At 40.5% G+C, this 19,022-nt stretch overlaps 2 protein-coding genes across 2 annotated transcripts; one reads left to right on the forward strand and one right to left on the reverse strand.

Annotated features, from left to right (window-relative positions):
- Positions 1–13,487: 13,487 nt before the first annotated feature.
- Positions 13,488–14,692, forward strand: LOC123170011 (1-aminocyclopropane-1-carboxylate oxidase 1). The gene is made up of 3 exons (XM_044587863.1): positions 13,488–13,691; positions 13,789–14,003; positions 14,128–14,692. The coding sequence occupies exons 1-3, from the start codon at positions 13,590–13,592 to the stop codon at positions 14,690–14,692; spliced, it is 882 nt and encodes a 293-aa protein (XP_044443798.1). The 5' UTR covers positions 13,488–13,589.
- A 198-nt stretch (positions 14,693–14,890) lies between these two features.
- LOC123170010 (uncharacterized) lies at positions 14,891–17,380 on the reverse strand. Its single transcript, XM_044587860.1, has one exon. The coding sequence runs from the start codon at positions 17,334–17,336 to the stop codon at positions 15,894–15,896; it is 1,443 nt and encodes a 480-aa protein (XP_044443795.1). The 5' UTR covers positions 17,337–17,380; the 3' UTR covers positions 14,891–15,893.
- Positions 17,381–19,022: the final 1,642 nt, after the last annotated feature.

A 19,022-nucleotide genomic window follows, 5' to 3' on the forward strand; every position in this document is an offset into this window, starting at 1 on the left:
ACTCACCCGGCCTAGGCTCAGCTAAGCTCCCATCAAAAGGGATCATGCATATGTGACAAAATTCAGTAAGTGGTATCTGATGGTTTTCAGCATATAAATCAAAACTCACTTCAGGAGGATTATTCCTAGGAAAGAAAGTAAAACTTTGAACAAAGATGTTTGTGAGGATTTGATGCTGTTCACACTCATCTGCGATGAAGTCAGTGAGGCTGGCATTAGCAGCATATTGTGTGAACTCCTGAAGAATTCCAGCCTCTTCCATGAACTGGGTGTGCGGCCATTCTAACGGCCGCACCTCCGCCAACCTCCGAGGATGGAGATCACTGTCTGACGACTCCCCAATAACACCCTTGGAGTTCTTCTTAGAAGCAAACTTCCTAAAGATATTCATCCTTTTCCTATGAACAAAAATTCTAAAAAATTTAGTCCACAAATTTTTCTCAACAAAACTTCACAAAATTGATAGCAACTACTCATAGGGATACATAGAGGCCATAGCAAGCATTCAAACTACTTAGAACTCTAAGAATTTAACATGCAAGCTCGTCAACGGCAGCACCAAGAGTAGCTAATTATTCAAAATATAAACCACTAAAACAAAAACTAATTGGACAAACGGTGGAGTCACATACCAAGCAACAATCCCCCGAAACAGTTTCGGAAACGAAGGTTCGAGCAAAGAGATCGAAATCCGCGGGTTTGAGAGCAAGAACATGGGAGAGAGAGAAATGGAGATTTTTTTCTGGAGGTAAGTGATGATGTGGGATGAAGGGATAAGTGAGGGGGCCACGTGGGCACCACAACCCACCAGGGCGCGCCTGGGGGTCCTGGCGCGCCCAGGTGGGTTGTGCCCACCTGGTGCACCTCCCTCTGATATTATTTGCACCAGAAATTCTTGAATATTCAGAAAAAATCGTATTAATTTTTCAAAGCATTCTGAGAACTTTTATTTTTGGTTCATTTTTTTATTGCACGGGAAATTTAGAAAACAGACAAAACATGGCATTTTACTTTATTTAACTAGTAAAAACAGAAAACAAAAAGTAGGGACAGAAGGTAGTGCTCACTAAATTCATCAACTTCATGCCGCTCAAAAATGATTCATTAATAAGGTTGATCAGGTCTTATTAACAACCACTTCGATTAGCATGAAACCGAAGAACTTTCGTAAATCACTAAGTTACCTCAATGTGGATATGAATGTCCCCAACAATAAGCATTTCATATTTCTTTTTGACAGTAGGTAGAGGTATTTGAAAACTTCCAATAGTGATTGTCAGAGATTTTTCAATAACATTAATACCATTCACTTGAAATTATTTCTTCGGAAAGTGCACCGTATGCTCATTACCATTAATATGAAAAGTGACCTTGCTTTTATTGCAATCAATAACACCCCTGCAGTATTCAAGAAGGGTCTACCAAGGATAATCGACATGTTGTCGTCCTCGGGCATCTCAAGTATAACAAAGTCAGTCAAAATAGTAACATTAGCAACAACAACGGGCACATCCTCACAAATACTGATAGGTATGGCAGTTGATTTGTCAGCCATTTACAAAGATATTTCAGTAGGTGTGAGTTTATTCAAGTCAAGTCTTTTATATAAAGAGAAAGGCATAACACTAACACCAGCTCCTAAATCACACAAAGCAGTTTTGACATAATTCTTTTTGATAGAGCAAGGTATAGTTGGTATTCCCGGATCTCCAAGTTTTTTAGGTACTCCAAGTTTAAAAGTATAATTAGCAAGCATAGTGGAGATTCCAGCTTCCGGTATTTTTCTCTTATTAGTAATGATGTCTTTCATATACTTTGCATAAGGAGGCATTTTCAAGATATCAGTCAAGCGAGTACGCAAAAAGACTGGCCTCAGCAATTCAGCAAAGCGTTCAAATTCTTCTTCATCTTTCTTTTTAGTTGACTTGGGTGGAAAAGGCATAGGTTTTTGAACACAAAGTCTCTTTTATCATATATTTTATTCTTAGGTTGTGGGTTATCAAGATCAACTGGTTGTTCTATCTAAACATCATTGTCTGGTTCTTTTTCATTGTTTGGTTGAGTATCTTCATGAACATCAGCATTATCTTTTTCATTATCACTAGGTGGATGTTCATTACTAGACTGAGTTTCAGCATCAGAGATAGAAGTTTCATTTTCATTATCAGGAGGTTTCTCTATTTCGGGTTCACTAGAAGCATGCAAAGTCCTATCATTTTTCTTCTTCCTTTTCTTTCTAGAAGGACTAGGTGAACTAGTGTTATTTCTTTGTGAGTCTTGTTCAATTCTTTTTGGGTGTCCCTCAGGATAAAGTGGTTCCTGAGTCATTTTACCTCCTCTAGTTGCAACTCTAACAGCAAAGTCGTGTATGTTGTTATTCATTTTATCAAGCAATTCTCTTTGAGATTTAGCAACTTGTTCTAACTGAGTTTGAACCATAGAAGCGAGCAATCATATCAGAATTAAATTTCAACTGTCTCATAACATTTGCATTGAAGTGATCTTGTTTTCTAATGTAGTTTTCAAACTCATAAAGGCATTGGCTAGGATGCATATTGTGAGGATTGTCATTATCATTGAATTTCATTAGAGAATTTACCTCTACCACCTTAGGCAGTGGTGGTGTATTAATCCCATGTATTTCTTCAATAGGAGGTAAAATTTTAACATCCTCAACTTTAATACATTTTTCCTTCATAGATTTCTTTGCCTCTTGCATATCTTCAGGACTGAGATATAATATACCCCTCTTCTTCGGAGTGGGTTTAGCCGGTGGTTCGGGAAGAGTCCAATTATCATAATTTTTCAATATGTTATTCAATAATTCTTCAGCTTGCCCAATAGTTCATTCCCTGACAACACAACCAGCACAACTATCTAGGAAGTCCCTAGAAGCATCGGTTAGTCCATTATAGAAGATATCAAGTATTTCATTTTTCTTAAGAGGATGATCAGGCAAAGCATTAAGTAACTGGCAAAGCCTCCCCCAAGCTTGTGGGAGACTCTCTTCTTTAGTTTGAACAAAGTTAAATATTTCCTGCAAGGCAGCTTGTTTCTTATGAGCAGGAAAATATTTTTCAGAGAAGTAATAAATCATAACCCGGGGACTACGCACACAACCAGGAGTAAGAGTATTGTACCAAGCTTTAGCATCACCCTTTAATGAGAAAGGAAATAATTTGAGAATAAAGTAATAGCAAGTTTTCTCATCATGAGTAAAAAGGGTGGCTCTGTCATTCAACTTAGTAAGATGTGTCAGAACAGTTTCAGTTTCATAACCATGGAAAGGATCAGATTCAACCAAAGTAATTAACTCTGGGTCGACAGAGAATTCATAATACTTATCATCAATAAAAATAGGTGAGGTAGCAAACTTAGGATCATATTTCATTCTAGCATTCAGAGATTTTTCTTTATACTTGCATAATAATTTCTCTAGATCATCTCTATCCCTACAAGCAAGAATATCTCTAGTTGTTTCCTCATTCATAACATAACCTTCCGACACCTTAGGCAATTCATATCTAGGAAGGCTAGTTCTAGCAGGTGTTTCATGAGTTTCAGTTTCAAGCTCATCGTCAGATTCAACAACATCATGTTGTATTACTCTAGCAATTTGTTCATCAAGAAATTCACCAAGTGGCACATCATTATCAAGCAAGGTACTAGCATCATCATAAGCATTATCCATAGCAGAAGTAGCATCATCAATAACTTGCGACATATTAGAATTGATAGCATGTGGTGGTGTTGCAAGTTTACTTATAACAGAACGTGAATCTAAAGCAGAACTGGATGGCAGTTCCTTACCTCCCCTCGTCTTTGAGGGAAATATCATAGTCTTAGCATCCTTCAGATTTTTCATAGTGATAATATGATAATAATCCCAAGTGACTAAACAAATATAGCTATGCTCCCCGGCAACGGCGCCAGAAAAAGGTCTTGATAACCTACAAGTATAGGGGATCGCAACAGTTTTCGAGGGTAGAGTATTCAACCCAAATTTATAGATTCGACACAAGGGGAGCCAAAGAATATTTGAAGGTATTAGTAGCTGAGTTGTCAATTCAACCACACCTGGAGATTAATTATCTGCAGCAAAGTGATCAGTAGCAAAGTAGTATGATAGTTTTGATAGTAGTGACAGCAGCAATGGTAAGGGTAACAGTGATAGCAGTAGTTTTGTAGCAAGTGCAACAGTGATGATAGCAATAGTAACTTAACAAGAACAATATAAGATAAATTCGTAGGCATTGGATCGGTGACTTGTTGGATGATATTCATCATGAGACAGTTATAACCTAGGGCGATACGGCACTAGCTCCAGTTCGTCAATATAATGTAGGCATGCATTCCGTAAATAGTCATACGTGCTTATGGAAAGAACTTGCATGACATCTTTTGTCCTACCCTCCCGTAGCAGCGGGATCCATATTGGAAACTAAGGGATATTAAGGCCTCCTTTTAATAGAGAACCGGAACAAAGCATTAACACCTAGTGAATACATGAACTCCTCAAACTACGATCATCACCGGGAGTGGTCCCGACTATTGTCACTCGGGGGTTGCCGGATCATAACACGTAGTAGGTGACTATAACTTGCAAGATCGGATCTAGAGCATGGATATAATTATGATAACATAAACGGTTCAGATCTGAGTTCATGGCACCCAGGTCCAAAGTGACAAGCATTAAGCATGGCAAAATCATAGCAACATCAATCTTAGAACATAGTGGATACTAGGGACCTAACAAAACTAACTCGATTATATGATGAATCTCATCCAACTCCTCACCGACTAGCGAGCCTACGAAGGAATTACTCACTCCCGGTGGGGAGCATCATGGAATTGGCGATTGAGAAGGGTTGGTGATGATGAAGAACGAAGATCCCCCTCTTCGGAGCCCCAAACGGACTCTAGATCTGGCCTCCCGATGAAAAACGGGAGGTGACGGCGGCTCCGTCTCGTGGATCGTGATAATTCTTTCTCCCTGATTTTTCTGGAAAAATAGGATTTTATAGCGTCGGTTTTAGGGTCTGCGGGGCCACCAGGTGGGGACAACTCACCTGGGCGCGCCAGGAGAGGGGGGCGCGCCCTAGTGGGTTGTGCCCACCCAGGTGCCCCTCTCCGGTAGGTCTTGGCTCCAGAAATTCTTATTTATTATATAAAAATTCCTCGCAAAGTTTCGTTCCATTCCGAGAACTTTTACTTCTGCACAAAAGCAACACCATGGTAGTTCTGGTGAAAACAGCGTCAGTCCAGGGTTAGTTTCATTCAAATCATGCAAATTAGAGTCCAAAACAAGAGGAAAAGCGTTAGGAAAAGTAGATACGTTGGAGACGTATCAGTATGAAGAAAGTGGCATTCCCCATCTTTGATGGCCATGATTATCCCAAGTGGAAGGCCATGATGAGGAAGCACCTCTTGACGATGAACAGTGAGCTGTTGACCGTCACTGAGATTGGTCTTACCGATCTGTGCAAGATGGCGCATGTTGATGACATCTGCAAGTTTACTCGGCTGATACTATGTTGAAGGATATCATTTGCTCCTGCCTATTCCGAGGTCAATTCAGGCTCATTATACATCTCTGCAATGTCAAGCTTATCTGGGACCAAATCTCTGACGTCTATGAAGGTCATCGAACTCGTCAGGACCCTTGTTCCTCGAGTTTAAGGAATCACTCAAATAGATGACTTTTGAACCTGAATCATCGTCATCTTCTACACCATGCCTCATGGCAAAAGGTGCCAAGGTACTCGAATATCCCTCATTTGAATCTAGTGAAGATGAATCTGATGATGAGCTCGGACCTAGCTATTCCAAACCTGCTAATATTGCCACTAAACAACAAAAGGCTTTGGAAAGGATTCAAAATTTGCTAGGCAAATGCGATGACCTGTTGGGTGAGGAATTGAATCGGACTCAAACCCTGACTGATAATTTTCAACGACTACAGTCTAAGTTTGATAACCTTCAAGGTCATCATGAAACACTCTTAGCCGATCATAAGTTTTCTTATGAATTTCTTCAGAGAAAGCAAGATCTTGAGAAGCTCAACAGATTGGTTCCGCTCAGGAAGAATTCATTCCACCATGTTTGAAATGCATTGAACGAGAATCTGCTAATTCCTCACCTGAAAGTTCAAATGCTTCTATTGCTGCAAATTCTTCAACTATTTCCGTGGTCACAAATTCCTCATCTGAGGATACACATTTTTTTTCAAATTAGTGAACATTTACTTCAAATCCATGAACTTATTTCAAAGTCATGTTTTTCAAATCCTTAATCTTTTTAGTTTGTGAACAATTTAAAATTCATAAGCAATTCAAACTTGTAAACCTTTTTAGATCTATAAGAAACAGAGACAGTTTATCTGTGCTAGTGGAGCTTTTTTTCACACGAGAAACCAAGACAAGAGCACACAGGCCGATCGAACATAGACAACAAGCAAGCGACCATTATTGTTTGAGGCCCGCGAACACTATATATAGCTCTGCGCAAGCAATTTTGAACAGTCGTCGTAGTGGCTCCCACCTAGGATGGTATCTGTTACTCAAAAAAAACCCTAGGATGGTATCTTAAATGGATTTTATATCCGTGCGTATTCGCTCGGGAGTGGTATGCCTGGTTTTCATGATCTCTCGTTCCGGATCTAAAAGCTTTCGACCCGCTATTTTAGGATGTTTTTTTTAAATTACCCCCCCCCCCCCTTTTTTTAGCTTGTGAATATTTTTTTCCAAATCCATGAATATTATTTTCAAATACGTGAATATTAAATAAACCTCAAACTCACGAGCATTTTAAAATTGCTGATTATTTCTTAAATTTCACGAACACTTATTCAATTCATGAATATTTAGCTAGGCTCGTGGATATTTTCAAATGAATGTAAAACTTATGAACATTTTTAGATTCATGGGCATTTGTTTTGAAATCCAAAAATATTTTTTAAATTGATAAAACATTTGTTGGGCACACAATTTTTTTTATTTCTCAAAGCGTTCTTAAAGTTGCACATGGTTTTCAAAATATATGAACATTTTTTGTGAGTTCATCAAACATTCCTTTAATTCACAATTATAAATTCATGAACTTTCTCCAAGTCAAGAACCCTTTTTTTTAATCCATGTACTTTTTGAATCTGTCAATCTTTCTCAAATTCATGAATGTTTTTCGAATTCATAAAAAATCGAAATTCAAAAACATTTCTTAGTATATTTTTTTTTATTTTTTTAGTTAGCGTTCAATTTTGTGAACATTTTTGGAAATTCAGGAATAATTTGTGAACATGTGTTGCAAATTACATGAATAATTTTGATATTATTTAGCATTAATTCTGTAAACATGTTTCAGATTTATGAACATTTTATTATTGAATTTTTGAGCATTTTTTCAATTCAGTGGGAATTCCTTTAATTCGTGAAGATTTTTCGAATTCATGCATATTTTTTAATCTCGAACATTTCTTAAATTCAGAAACTTTTTTCTTCAAATTTGTGCGCTTTTCCTTGAATACATGACTTATTTAAAAAATATTATTTTCCAAATTACAATAAGACGACACAGAGAAATGGAGAGAAAAAAAATACTCCCTCTAAAGTTGTAATAAAGCAGCGACTGGAGGGAATAACAAACTGGCCGCTTGCTTGCTCGGAGCTATTTGGTACAGGGCGCACACCCCCTCTGTACACTTGGTATTATAGCTGGGCTGGCCCATTCTATTTTATTTTTCTGTTCGTAAAACAAAAAAGATAGTGCACGCGTCACGCTAACGACCCTACTGCCCTCACCTTCAGTGCTAAATTGGAACTTCCTATATCTTCTCTTCTTATGTCTTTTTCTTTTTCCTTTTCCTTTTTCCTTTTTCTTCTTCCTTTTGCTTTTTTCCCTTTTCTTCTCTCTTCTCTTTCTTTTTTCTCATTCGAGAAACTTACTTTCTTCATGATTTTTTCTGCATAATTTCTGAACGTTTTTCAATTTTATAGGAACTTTTCAAATTCAATAATTTTTTTCAAATATTGATGAACTTTTTTCAAATTTGGATGAACTTTTTTCAAATTCCATGAACTTTTTTTCCAATTTCGATGAACTTTTCTCAATTTCAACGATATATTTTCAAAATCGGTGAACTATTTTCAAACTCGATGTACTTGTTTTTCAAATTTTGTTGAAGTTTTTTCAAATTCGATGAACTCTTTTCTAACTCGATGAACTTTTTTCATATTTGATGAACCTTTTTTCCAATTTCAATGAAGTTTTTTCAAATTCAATGAAGTTTTTTTAAAATCGGTGAACTTTTTCAAACTTGATGAACTCTTTTTCGAATTTTGATGAACTTTTATTGAAATTCGATGAACTCTTTTCAAACTCGGTGAACTTTTTCATGTTTGATGCCCTTTTTCATTTTTGTGAAATGTGTTTCAAAATTGATGAACATTTTTCAGAATTTATAAACTTTTGAAATTCGTAATTTTTTAATCCATGTTTTTTTTCCAGATTTGGGAGCGAAGGGACGAACATGAAAGAAAACACAGAGACGACCGAAGCAGTCGAACGGAAGGGAAAGAGCGAGTGCACTAGCTGGGCCGGCCCACTTGTGGCTGCTACGAGCGCCAACAAAGCGAAGCGGCGCCTAAGGCGCCGAAGAGGAGGTGTCTCGGAGGCTAGCACCCAGCGATTTTTTTTCCTAACGATAGGTAGTAGATGGGCTGCCCACCTAGAGTTGACGGGCGAGCATGAGTTTCTACCCGCGTGCGCGATACATAGCCGGGGGAGGGTGCTCCTAGTTGGCGCTTTAGGCGCCGGCTAAGAGAGCTGGTGCTCACAGCCGCTGAATCATGGGCCAGCCCATGTGGCGAGCCACCTCCGGTCGCTCGCTCAACTCGCCCCACTTGCCTCGCTCGCTCGAGCCTCCAGGGCTGTTTCTACGCTCGCGGTTGACCAGTTCACTGGTTAACCGTTGACTTTAAAAAATAGTGGGAAAAATTAAAACAAAAAAAACACAAGAAAGAAAAAAAAAGGTTGAGATTTCAAAAAAAATTCACAGATTTTGAAAAGCTTCATCAAATTGGAGAAGTTCATCGATTTTGATTTTTTTACCAAAAAGCTCATCCATTTTAAAAAAATTCATCAAATTTGAAAAAAAAAGTTCATCGAAAAAGAAAAGGTTCATCCATTTCAAGAAAAAAAATCATCAATTTCCTAAAAGTACATCTAATTTGGAAAAGGGTTCATCGAATTCGAAAAAACTTCATCAATTTTGAAAAAAACTTCATCGAATTTGAAAAAAGTTCATCATATTGTAAAATATGTCATCATTTTGGAAAAAGTTCATCAGAGTGTAAAAAAAGTTCATCGAAATTGAAAAAAGTTCATGGACTTTTTTAAAAGAAGATCATTAATTTTGAAAAAAGTTCATCAATTTGAAAAGAAGCTCAGCGAATTTCCAGAAAAGTTCATCGATTTGAAGAAGAAGAAGAAAACAGAAAAAAGGAAAAATGAAAAAAAATGTGAAAAAACGAAAAAGAGAAAAAAGAAAAAAGGAAAACGAAGGAATAAAAAAATTATACAGTTGCTAGTTAGCAGAACCCGCTTTGCGGCGTGGTTGTCAGGCGAGCCTGCCTCTGGGACGGAAGTCGCGGGTTCGATACATAAAACTGGGGGAGCAACTAGTTGACGAGCACTCCTTCGGGAGCCTCACAATGATAAGTGCCACTTGGCATGCTGTCAGCCGCCCGCCACGTATCGCGCTCTGGACCCTCCCTCTGAATTTCGCCTTTTTAAACGTTTTTTTTTGACGTTTCAGTTTTCCACCTATCTTCCTTAGCTTTTGGATAAAAAACAATTCAAAATTGTTTTGAGCGAAAAAACATGTTTTTTTTCACGAGAGTTACGGTTTTGCTTTTGCCAAAGTCACGGCCGTGCCTTCCGGAAACGAAAAAAAAACGCGCTTTTTCCTTTCCACGAGAGGCGCGGTTTTTGCTTCCGCGAGAGGCGCGGTTGTGCTTTCGCGAGAGTCACGGTCGTGCCTCTCAGAAATGAAAAAAAAAACACGTTTTTTGTTTTCTTTTACTTTCGTGAGAGGTACGGTTTTGCTTCCGTGAAAGGCACGATTGTGATTTCGCGAGACGCATGGGCGTGCCTCTTTCGGAAAGGGAAAAACCTGTGCTCCCGGTTTAGTTTTTTCGTCCAGTTTTTTCATAAAAAAAAGTTCAACAAAACCTATCAATAGTTTTGAAGATCTCGACGCGAGGAATCCAACGGTGAAAACGGTTCAAGATTTGGACGCACGGCTTAAGAGATAAAAAAACATTTTGAATAAACAGATCTACGAAAAAGGGGGAACTCCCGGATTATGACAAGTAGCGCACATGCAGCGCGTGACTTGTCACAATCTAGGAAGTTCAGAGTGATCTTTGTAATGAGTACTATTCAATTAGTGATTTCGTAAAACTGGCGCTGTTTTTTGCCGATTAAAGACACGGTATATTGGCCGAGCCCAACTAACGCAGCTGCACGCGCCGGTTTGCAGCAAACAACTATAACAGGCGCTTGCAGCGCCAAATAGGTTTCGCCTAGCTGGGGTTCCATTTAACGCGTAGGTCGACCAAGGGAACACCCCCGTCAGTCTATACGTGAATTTGGGCCAGCCTAAGTAGCGTAGGCTCCCTCTTTCAATTTTTGTTTGTCTTTCCGGGTTTTTTTCGTTTCTTTATTCAGTTTCTTTTTCCTATTTTCCCACTTTAATTTTACTTTTCCCTTTCTTTTCTTTTCTTTTTTAATTTCGAGGACACGTTCCAAATTTGTGAATTTTTTTAAATTCAGGATCATTTTTTAAAATGGTGAACAATATTTTGAACTCCCGAACATTATCTAAAACCACGGGTATTTAATGAACTCACTTTAGTTTTTAAATCGTGAACAGTGTTTCACAAATTTATGAACATTTTTTGAAATATGAACATTTTTTAATTCACTTACATGTATTTTTTTAATTTTACCGACATTGTTGGAATCAACAAACATTACTGAAAATTTGGGAACAACTTTTAAACTTCATGAATTATTTTTGGATTTGATTATCGCTGTTTGATATGCATGAAGATTTGCGAATTCATGAACATTTTTTTGAATCGATGATTTTTTTCAAAATTTGTGAACAAGTTCTAAAATTCATTTTTTTTAATTTGAGAACAATTTTTAAAATATGCGAACATTTTTGAATTCCTGAACATTTTTCTAATTCGTGTACATTTTTCATGTTTGCTAAAAAAATTTCAAATTAAGAAATTTTTCTGAAATTTTGATATTTTTCCTGAAATTGAAGTTTGTGAGCTGTCCTAAAGTAAATGGAAAAGAAGAGTAAAACGGAAGAAGAAAAATGAGGAAAAACAGGACCCAATCCCTAGATGGACCGTTCCGAAACGCGAGAGGGGATGAGGGGGGTGCGCGATTGGTGGCTATTGAGCAACCTACGCGTGAAATAGGGGCTCCCATACATAGCAGCTCCCCATTTTTACTACTAATTTGTTTAGAACACTTTTTACTAGTAAATAAGTTATATACACACCGATACTTTTCTTAAAACATTATACATACTGTGATATAAGAGGATATATATACTTCCACGAGGCCATGGGCCAGCCCAGGCAAGCAACCGCACAACCAAGTTCCAACAGAGACGGCCTCAAAGCTAGGGAGTGGGTGAAATTTCACACGTTGTTCCCATATCGTTTCACGCCTTCCACCAAGCCGACATGGCAATCATCCTCATATCGCTTTGCGCCTTCCACCAAGCCAACCTGGCAATCGTCCAGAGGCACATAAGCAAAACCACTGGCAAAAATCACTTAGGCTTTGTTTGGTGACTAGGGAGAGAAAGCCTATGGTGCTAAATCCCAAAATGAGAATTTCAAGAGCACATGGGAACCCCTTCATTTCCTCGAGTAGAGCTCGCACGCCTCCCCACTAATGGAACATTCCCCCGTGTCGTTTCCCCTGCGCTATGCTCCTCCGCCTCCTCACGAAACTCCGCTCCCTCGCTTGCTGGCACGTCCCGTGGATTAAAACATCCAAAGAGAGGGTTTTGAGTTTCCATGTGGGTTTCTGTCCCAGAAAAAGCAAGGGACCTGAGGAACCTAGGCAACCAAATAAGCCCTTAATTGGGATTAGGGGGTGATTTGCCTGGTATTAGAGATTTTAGAGGTTAATTAACTAGTTTTAGTGTTTGAGGCCGGTTTCTAAAACCCTAGAGGGTTATGTGGACTTCTTTCATCAGATAACTGAGCTATCACCCATCAGGGTGGAATGGAGGTTGGAGGACCACACACGCGCCCAGTCGAACTCATTATGGCCTAAAGGGCAAAGCTCATGAGGGGCAAGCAAAAAAGTAAAAGAAAAAAAGTTTTGCCCTTGGAATCGGTGTAAATTAGTGTGGTTTATATTTATATTTTTCTAAAGAAAAGACAACCAAAGGCGTCTTATTAAGGAAAACAGTAGCTCAACTTTCAACTAGATATCGGTGACCACACTAAGTTTACACTCAGTTCCAAGAAATGGAATTCCGGTTAGCTGAAATGAAAACAAGTTAAGAGCCCTTCAGCAAATAAGCATGCACCAACAGAGCATCTATTGGCTTTAGTCAAGCACATGAGCCTCAACCCTTCAACAGGAATAAAATAATGTAACGGTGTTCAGATATCAGATGCATCTTATATTTGAGGTGATTGATCGTCGGTCTTAAAGACACAGCAGATGCTTCGAGAAATAAAGGAACTAAAACCACGGCAATAATTATGGAATGGAGGGAGTATTAGTGAGGCGAGAGGCAGAATTCAGCTAGCCATTAGGGGCTGGGGATTAAACATCATCTTGTATTCCCAGAGGTGGCTCAATAGTAATCTACAGAAAACTGACAAGTGCAGTTTAGAAAATTGCAAACACGATCTAGCAAATCCCTGAGAAAATCTAGGCTCACATCGACGTACGAAACTGCAACGAATTGATCGAGGATGAATTTAAGTTATTCTGTGGTTGACTCTGCATACAGGCCTTCATGCATTGAATCAGAAAGTCAGACCAACAGTCATGATTAGTCTGACCTGAAAGATCTCCAAACTGAGATTTTACTCCTCCCTGATCTGTGCCGCGGTAACATCATCACCACGATTCAGGGCGGCGGGGCTGACCCAATGAAGGTAATTTGTAATCTAACTAAGATGGCTACCACCACCATTCACTTTTATATGGAAGTAAAACGGGATGGACGAATAGGCACCATGTGTAGCTCATAAGTCAACCACCATGTTGATTAGTTCTGAAGGATGCTAGACAAGTTATACAGTTATACTGGCTACATCACATGGCAATAGTGAAATGTACCTGGACATGATTTTACATGTGCATCATGAGAAAGCAAGCTTTCTTTCATTTTCAAACCACATCATGTTCTGAAATCCTGGAAAAAGTATTTCCCACCATTCGTGTCTCGGCCATTATAAATACCTAGTTTGCTGTATCTGTAGCAGATCAACTTGAGAAGGTTAGCACATCTTGCTAGACATCCATACTCAGTGTTTCAGGAAATGGAAATTCCAGTGATAAAGATGGATGAGCTACATGGCGAGAAGAGATCAGAGACACTTTCGCTTCTCCATGATGCCTGTGCACAATGGGGATTCTTTTGGGTAAGTAACGAAATATAAGATAATTATATTGATGAAATACATTTACACTCTACCTTCTCACTGTTGTCATTTGTTCTGCACCATAACTTTATGCCAGCTGGAGAATCATGGAATCAATGATGACCTCATGGACAGAACCAAGGAACTGGTGAATAAACACTATGAGCAAAACATGGAGAATAACTTCTACAGTTCTGAGATAGCAAAAACCATTGGTCCTGACAAAGTCACCTCAAATGTTGACTGGGAGTGCAGCTTCATGTATCATCATCAGCCAAAATCAAACATTCATGACATTCCCGAGCTGCTTCGGTGAGTTTGCAATCTAAATTATAGTAGTATCACCATAAACCACAGTTCACATCCCCAATAAATCAGGAAATTAGAGGTTTGTGAAGTTTGTAAGTGTACTAATACAGACTAATCAACTGTGCAGTACTAAAGTTCCTGAATATGCTGAAGAAGTAGTCAAGTTGGCCGAGCAGCTAGCAGAAGTCATGAGTGAAAATCTTGGGCTGGACAAGGATTACTTGAAGAAAGCTTTCACTAAGCCTTCCATAGGCATAAAGGTGGCAAAATACCCCAGGTGCAGTCATCCAGAAGTAGTGATGGGACTCCGTGGACACACTGATGCTGGGGGAATCATACTTCTATTTCAAGATGACTTGGTCCCAGGTTTGCAGTTCATGAAAGATGGTAGGTGGATCTCAATACCACCAACAAAAGGAAATAGAATTTTCGTAAACCTCGGAGATCAGATTGAAGTGATAAGCAATGGAATATATAAGAGCATTTGCCATCAGGTAGTTCCCAATCAGAATGGGAGCCGCCTATCTATTGCAACATTCTATAACCCAGGTGCCGATGTTATAATCTTCCCAGCTCCAAATCTCACATATCCTAGCCAATACCGTTTCCAAGACTACCTTAATTTCTATTCCGCTACCAAGTTCACAGACAAGGTATCAAGGTTCCAAACTACAAAGATGGTATTCAAATGACTCGAGTCAAAAGCCACTTTATGTACCGGCTCTGAGCAAGACAAGTGGAACTCCTAAGAACTATGTATTGTGTATTTGTGTTGTCAGTCTTATTTTTCGTAGAGGAATAACTGCTCGATTTACCTGTATATTTGCTTTTCTGTAACTCAAGTGTTAAATGATAGCTGCTAAAGAATAGCTGCAGGCTATAAAAACGTTCCATTCATGCTATGGAAATATAACAAAGTCACTTTAGACAAAATTTATCCCAGAGCTTACTAACTTAGTAAAGTTATTTGCATTTTAAACCGGCAGTCACGCTGACTGCGCTAATGATACGCCATGTGAAATATGACTCAGAATAGTTGTGTAGCAACGAAACAGTAACAGGAAACATGTATGCACTAGAAAACACCTCCCATCCTCGACTCATTAGTTCAAGAGCAGAAACTACTCGGTTCGAGGAAAAAGAAAAGCAGAACCTACTCATGAGCTAACTGAATCTGAAACGCATGAGCTGGGCACCAGGAGCATATCTGTGTGCCTATGACAGAGAATCATGGTTAACAGAGATCTAATAATAAATCCTACACTGATAGAAAAACACATGCATATGAGCATAACAATTTAACAAACTAACATGAAGGCATCGAATGCATACATATCACATGAAACCTATGGTGTTGGGTAGGTACAACTGAAATTGACCACTGGATAATTGTTAACTACAGTTAAGATTAAACTGGCTTATTTATTTCCTTACACTGGACATCCTGGATTTCACGACAATCTCCCTATCTTGCTGCATTTGAGTCATATATAACAGAAATTTTATATTTTTATAAATGCCTTTTTAATAGTAAATTACTTGCTACTTTGCGTATATGCATCGTTGTTCAACTGTTTCTGGTACTACACAAGCTGTCCATTTCAAAAGTCAAAGACAACCCTTAATAGAAATCCTATACTTCTGAACATAAACTAAAGTCAAACTTTGTTGCACTTGAGCCATGCATAAGAAAATTATGTACCTTTTGTTAATAACATTTTCATATTAAATTGATTGCTACGCTGTATATATGAAGCAATGGTTTCTCGAACTACAAAAGCTGTCCATTTTTAAAATCAAACAAAATAATCCTTCCACGCAGTTACATACTTGGTTAATCTGAATGGCAAGTAGCCCACCAGGAGCTTATCTTTAAACACTCAAGACATCACTTCAATTAGCAGGCCGCAGTTTGACCAATATAGCTTTAGTCAAGAAAGTGCTGGTTGTCTCAGCAGCTCTCTCAAGTAAAACCCTGTGGATCTTACATTCATGCCAACACTTCGAGACGAAGCACAGAAAGAAGTTGCCAAATTTAAGCGACTTTGGGAACTTTATTGCCATATCATCAATAATGGACACTAGCTTCTCGATGGTGCTTGGTGTTAGGCAAATGTCTTGACTGAGAATGTTGTAGAATAGTGCAAAGAGAGATTCTGTCCAGACCAAATCGCAGCCAATATTTTCCCGATGCTGAGGCATACAGATCGGTTTCCGCTCTCTCTCCTCCCCTGAAAGCAGCCTATGACAGAAGGCGGTGACATGCAAAGGGTGCATACAATCCTTGACAATCCGTGTGAGCACATCGCACTGAGGAGCATTCAGGCCTTGTTTTCTAAGAACTAGCGGGAAGAGGACAGCCTCCAGTGCAGCAGCTGGGTGGCGTTTGCAGACATCTAATGCAGCAGAAAGAAGGCCAGATGAAGCTGCACTTTGAAGGTCAAGTAACTTTGGTAGGGCAAGAGAACACAGCACAAGTGCCGGGCCTTTTCCATGCATCCCATCTTCCTCGAGTACCAAATTTGACAGCAGAACCCTCACTGTGTCATCATCAGCTACCCATGGCTGTACTAAGCTAAGTACCGCCTCAGCATTCCCGGATTCAAGGCAGAGATCATGCAAATTGTTGGCTGCCTGCTGAGCACCCAAAACTGACTCTGCCATCTCAATTTCCTTCTTCAGAGCTAGAGCCCTATGGACGACTGAATTTCCTAGTGGAGGAGCCGGAGGAGAAGGAGCACGCCCACCCTCCTGCATGAACGAATACTCGTCTTGCTCCAGCCCCAGAGACTCCAACCGAACTCCCCGAACTCCATCCAAACCATCCTGGTCGGCACAGACCCCACCCGGCACCATGCTCCGACAATCGAGAGGCAGCCACGGAAGGACAGGCTGTGTCCGAGCCGCCTCTGCTTTAAGCCACGGGGGCGGCTCGTGGAACTCCTCGTTGAACTCCCAGGGGACATCAGGAACGTCTTTGTCAGGCAATCCGTCGAGCAGGTGGTGGGCGCCCCGGCGGACCCAGAATTCATCACACCGGCCGGGCGGGGCGGAAAGGACGCGAGAGGCGAGGGAGCGGAGCTGGAGCGGGTCGAGGAGGGAGGCGGAGGAGGACAGGAAGGAGAGCGCCTGGGACTGAAGCAAGGGCGGGAGGGTCTGGAAGAGGACGGCCGTGGGTTCGGAGGCGGGGAGCGCGGGCACCGGGGAGAGGAGGAAGCGGAGGAGGCCCGCCGCCGGAGGAGGAGAGCAGGGGCTGCTGTTCGAGGACGAGAAGGCGGCGGCGTTGGGGGCGGAGGAGGCGAGCAGGTGGCGGAGCACCGGCAGCCACGGCTCCATGGGAAGTGGTCTCTTGCAAATTGGTTTTTCTTTTTCTTTTTGAAAATTTCTTGCAAATTGGTAGCAGCCCGGCCATTCCCGCGATTTTTTATTTAGAGGCGCCAGTTGGGCCTACTGGACAAGTTCAGCCCACTCTAATAGTAAATGACTCCCTCTGGGAGGGGACTTCCTATGTGACCCTCTCTGCGAGTGCAACTAGTTAACAAGCGCTCCTTTGGGAGCCTCGCAACGATCAGCGCCACTTGGCGCGCTCTCAGACATTCGCCACGTGTCGCGCTCTGGACGCCCCCTCCGGATTTTATTTTATTTTTATTTTTTCACATGCGTTTTCGGCCTTTTAAACGGTTTTTTCGATGTTTTGGTTTTCCCCCGGTCTTCCTTAGCTTTTCGGTAAAAAAATTCAAATTTTTTTTTTAGCGAAAAATGCGTTGTTGTTTTTTCTTTCGCGAAAGTCACGGTTTTTCTTCCGCGAGAGGCACGGTTGTGCTTTAGCGAGAGTCACGGTGCCTTTCAAAAACGGAAAAAACGGGTTTTCTGTTTTTTCTTTCTTTCGCGAGAGTCACGATTTGCTTCCGCGAGAGGCACGGTTGTACTTTCGTGAGAGTCACGGCCGTGCCTCTCGGAAAGGGAAAAACAAAACATGTTTTCTGTTTTTTTTTCTTTCGCGAGAGTCACGGTTTTGCTTCCGCGAGAGGCATGGTTGTGCTTTCGCGAGAGTCACGGCCGTGCCTCTTGGAAAGGGAAAAAATACGCGTTTTCCGTTTTTTTTCGTTCACGAGAGTCACGGTTTTGCTTTCACGAGAGGCACGGTTGTGCTTCCGCGAGAGTCACGGGCGTGCCTCTTTCGAAAAGGAAAAAAAACCGTGCTCCCGGTTCGCTTTTTGTTCGGTTTTTTCGTGAAAAAAATTTCGTCAAAACCTATCAATATGGGATCTCGTTTTGAAGATCTCGACGCGAGGAATCCAATGATGAAAACGGTTCGAGATTTGGACGCATGATTTAAGAGATAAAACGTTTTGAATAAACGGGCGAACGACGGGAATTGAACCCGCGCATGGTGGATTCACAATCCACTGCCTTGATCCACTTGCCTACATCCGCCCCTTATCCAGCTAAAGGATTTTTTTCTTTTTTTCGGATCTACGAAAAAAGAGAAAACTCCCAGGTTGCGACAAGTGACGCGCTGCATGTGCGTCACTTGTCGCGACCTGGGATGGTGGAGTGTTCTTTGCAATGAGTATTCCTTAATTAGTGATTTCGCTGCGTCAGAGTGTCGAGGTTTCGCACATGGCGCGCCTCACCTGGGCCGGCCCAGAGTGGCACGCGGTGGCACTTCGCGTGGTGGAAAAAACGCCAAAAAAATGCAGGGCTAGTTCTGTGATTCAAACCTAGACATGGCAGATAGTAGCGAGTTGTGCTAGCCGCTCCTTCCATCAACCTTCTGTGCTATAGATGCAGTGCAGCTCTTAAAGAAGGAAATGATAGTGGTGAAATCTAAACATTGATAATCGAGGCCTGCTGCGAGTGAACCAAAATCGCTAGGCATTGTAACTAAAAATAGCAACCCAGTGCTTATGAACTATAACTCGCAACAGACTTAAATCTTTTTCGAAATTTCAAAAATTATTTTTTGATATATGTAAATATTTTTCAAAAGCGAACCTTTTCAAAATTGTGAACAATTTT

This window comes from Triticum aestivum, chromosome 7D, assembly GCF_018294505.1.
Source record: "Triticum aestivum cultivar Chinese Spring chromosome 7D, IWGSC CS RefSeq v2.1, whole genome shotgun sequence".
Taxonomy (NCBI): Eukaryota; Viridiplantae; Streptophyta; class Magnoliopsida; order Poales; family Poaceae; genus Triticum; species Triticum aestivum.

What these genes read in the sequence shown, in the direction of transcription:
- LOC123170011 (XM_044587863.1), top strand. Translation starts at nt 13,590, where the DNA reads ATGGAAATTCCAGTGATAAAGATGGATGAGCTACATGGCGAGAAGAGA. An exon ending in CACAATGGGGATTCTTTTGG is followed by an intron (nt 13,692 to 13,788) that starts GTAAGTAACGAA and finishes ACTTTATGCCAG; the next exon opens with CTGGAGAATCATGGAATCAA. An exon ending in GACATTCCCGAGCTGCTTCG is followed by an intron (nt 14,004 to 14,127) that starts GTGAGTTTGCAA and finishes TCAACTGTGCAG; the next exon opens with TACTAAAGTTCCTGAATATG.
- LOC123170010 (XM_044587860.1), bottom strand. Translation starts at nt 17,336, where the DNA reads ATGGAGCCGTGGCTGCCGGTGCTCCGCCACCTGCTCGCCTCCTCCGCC.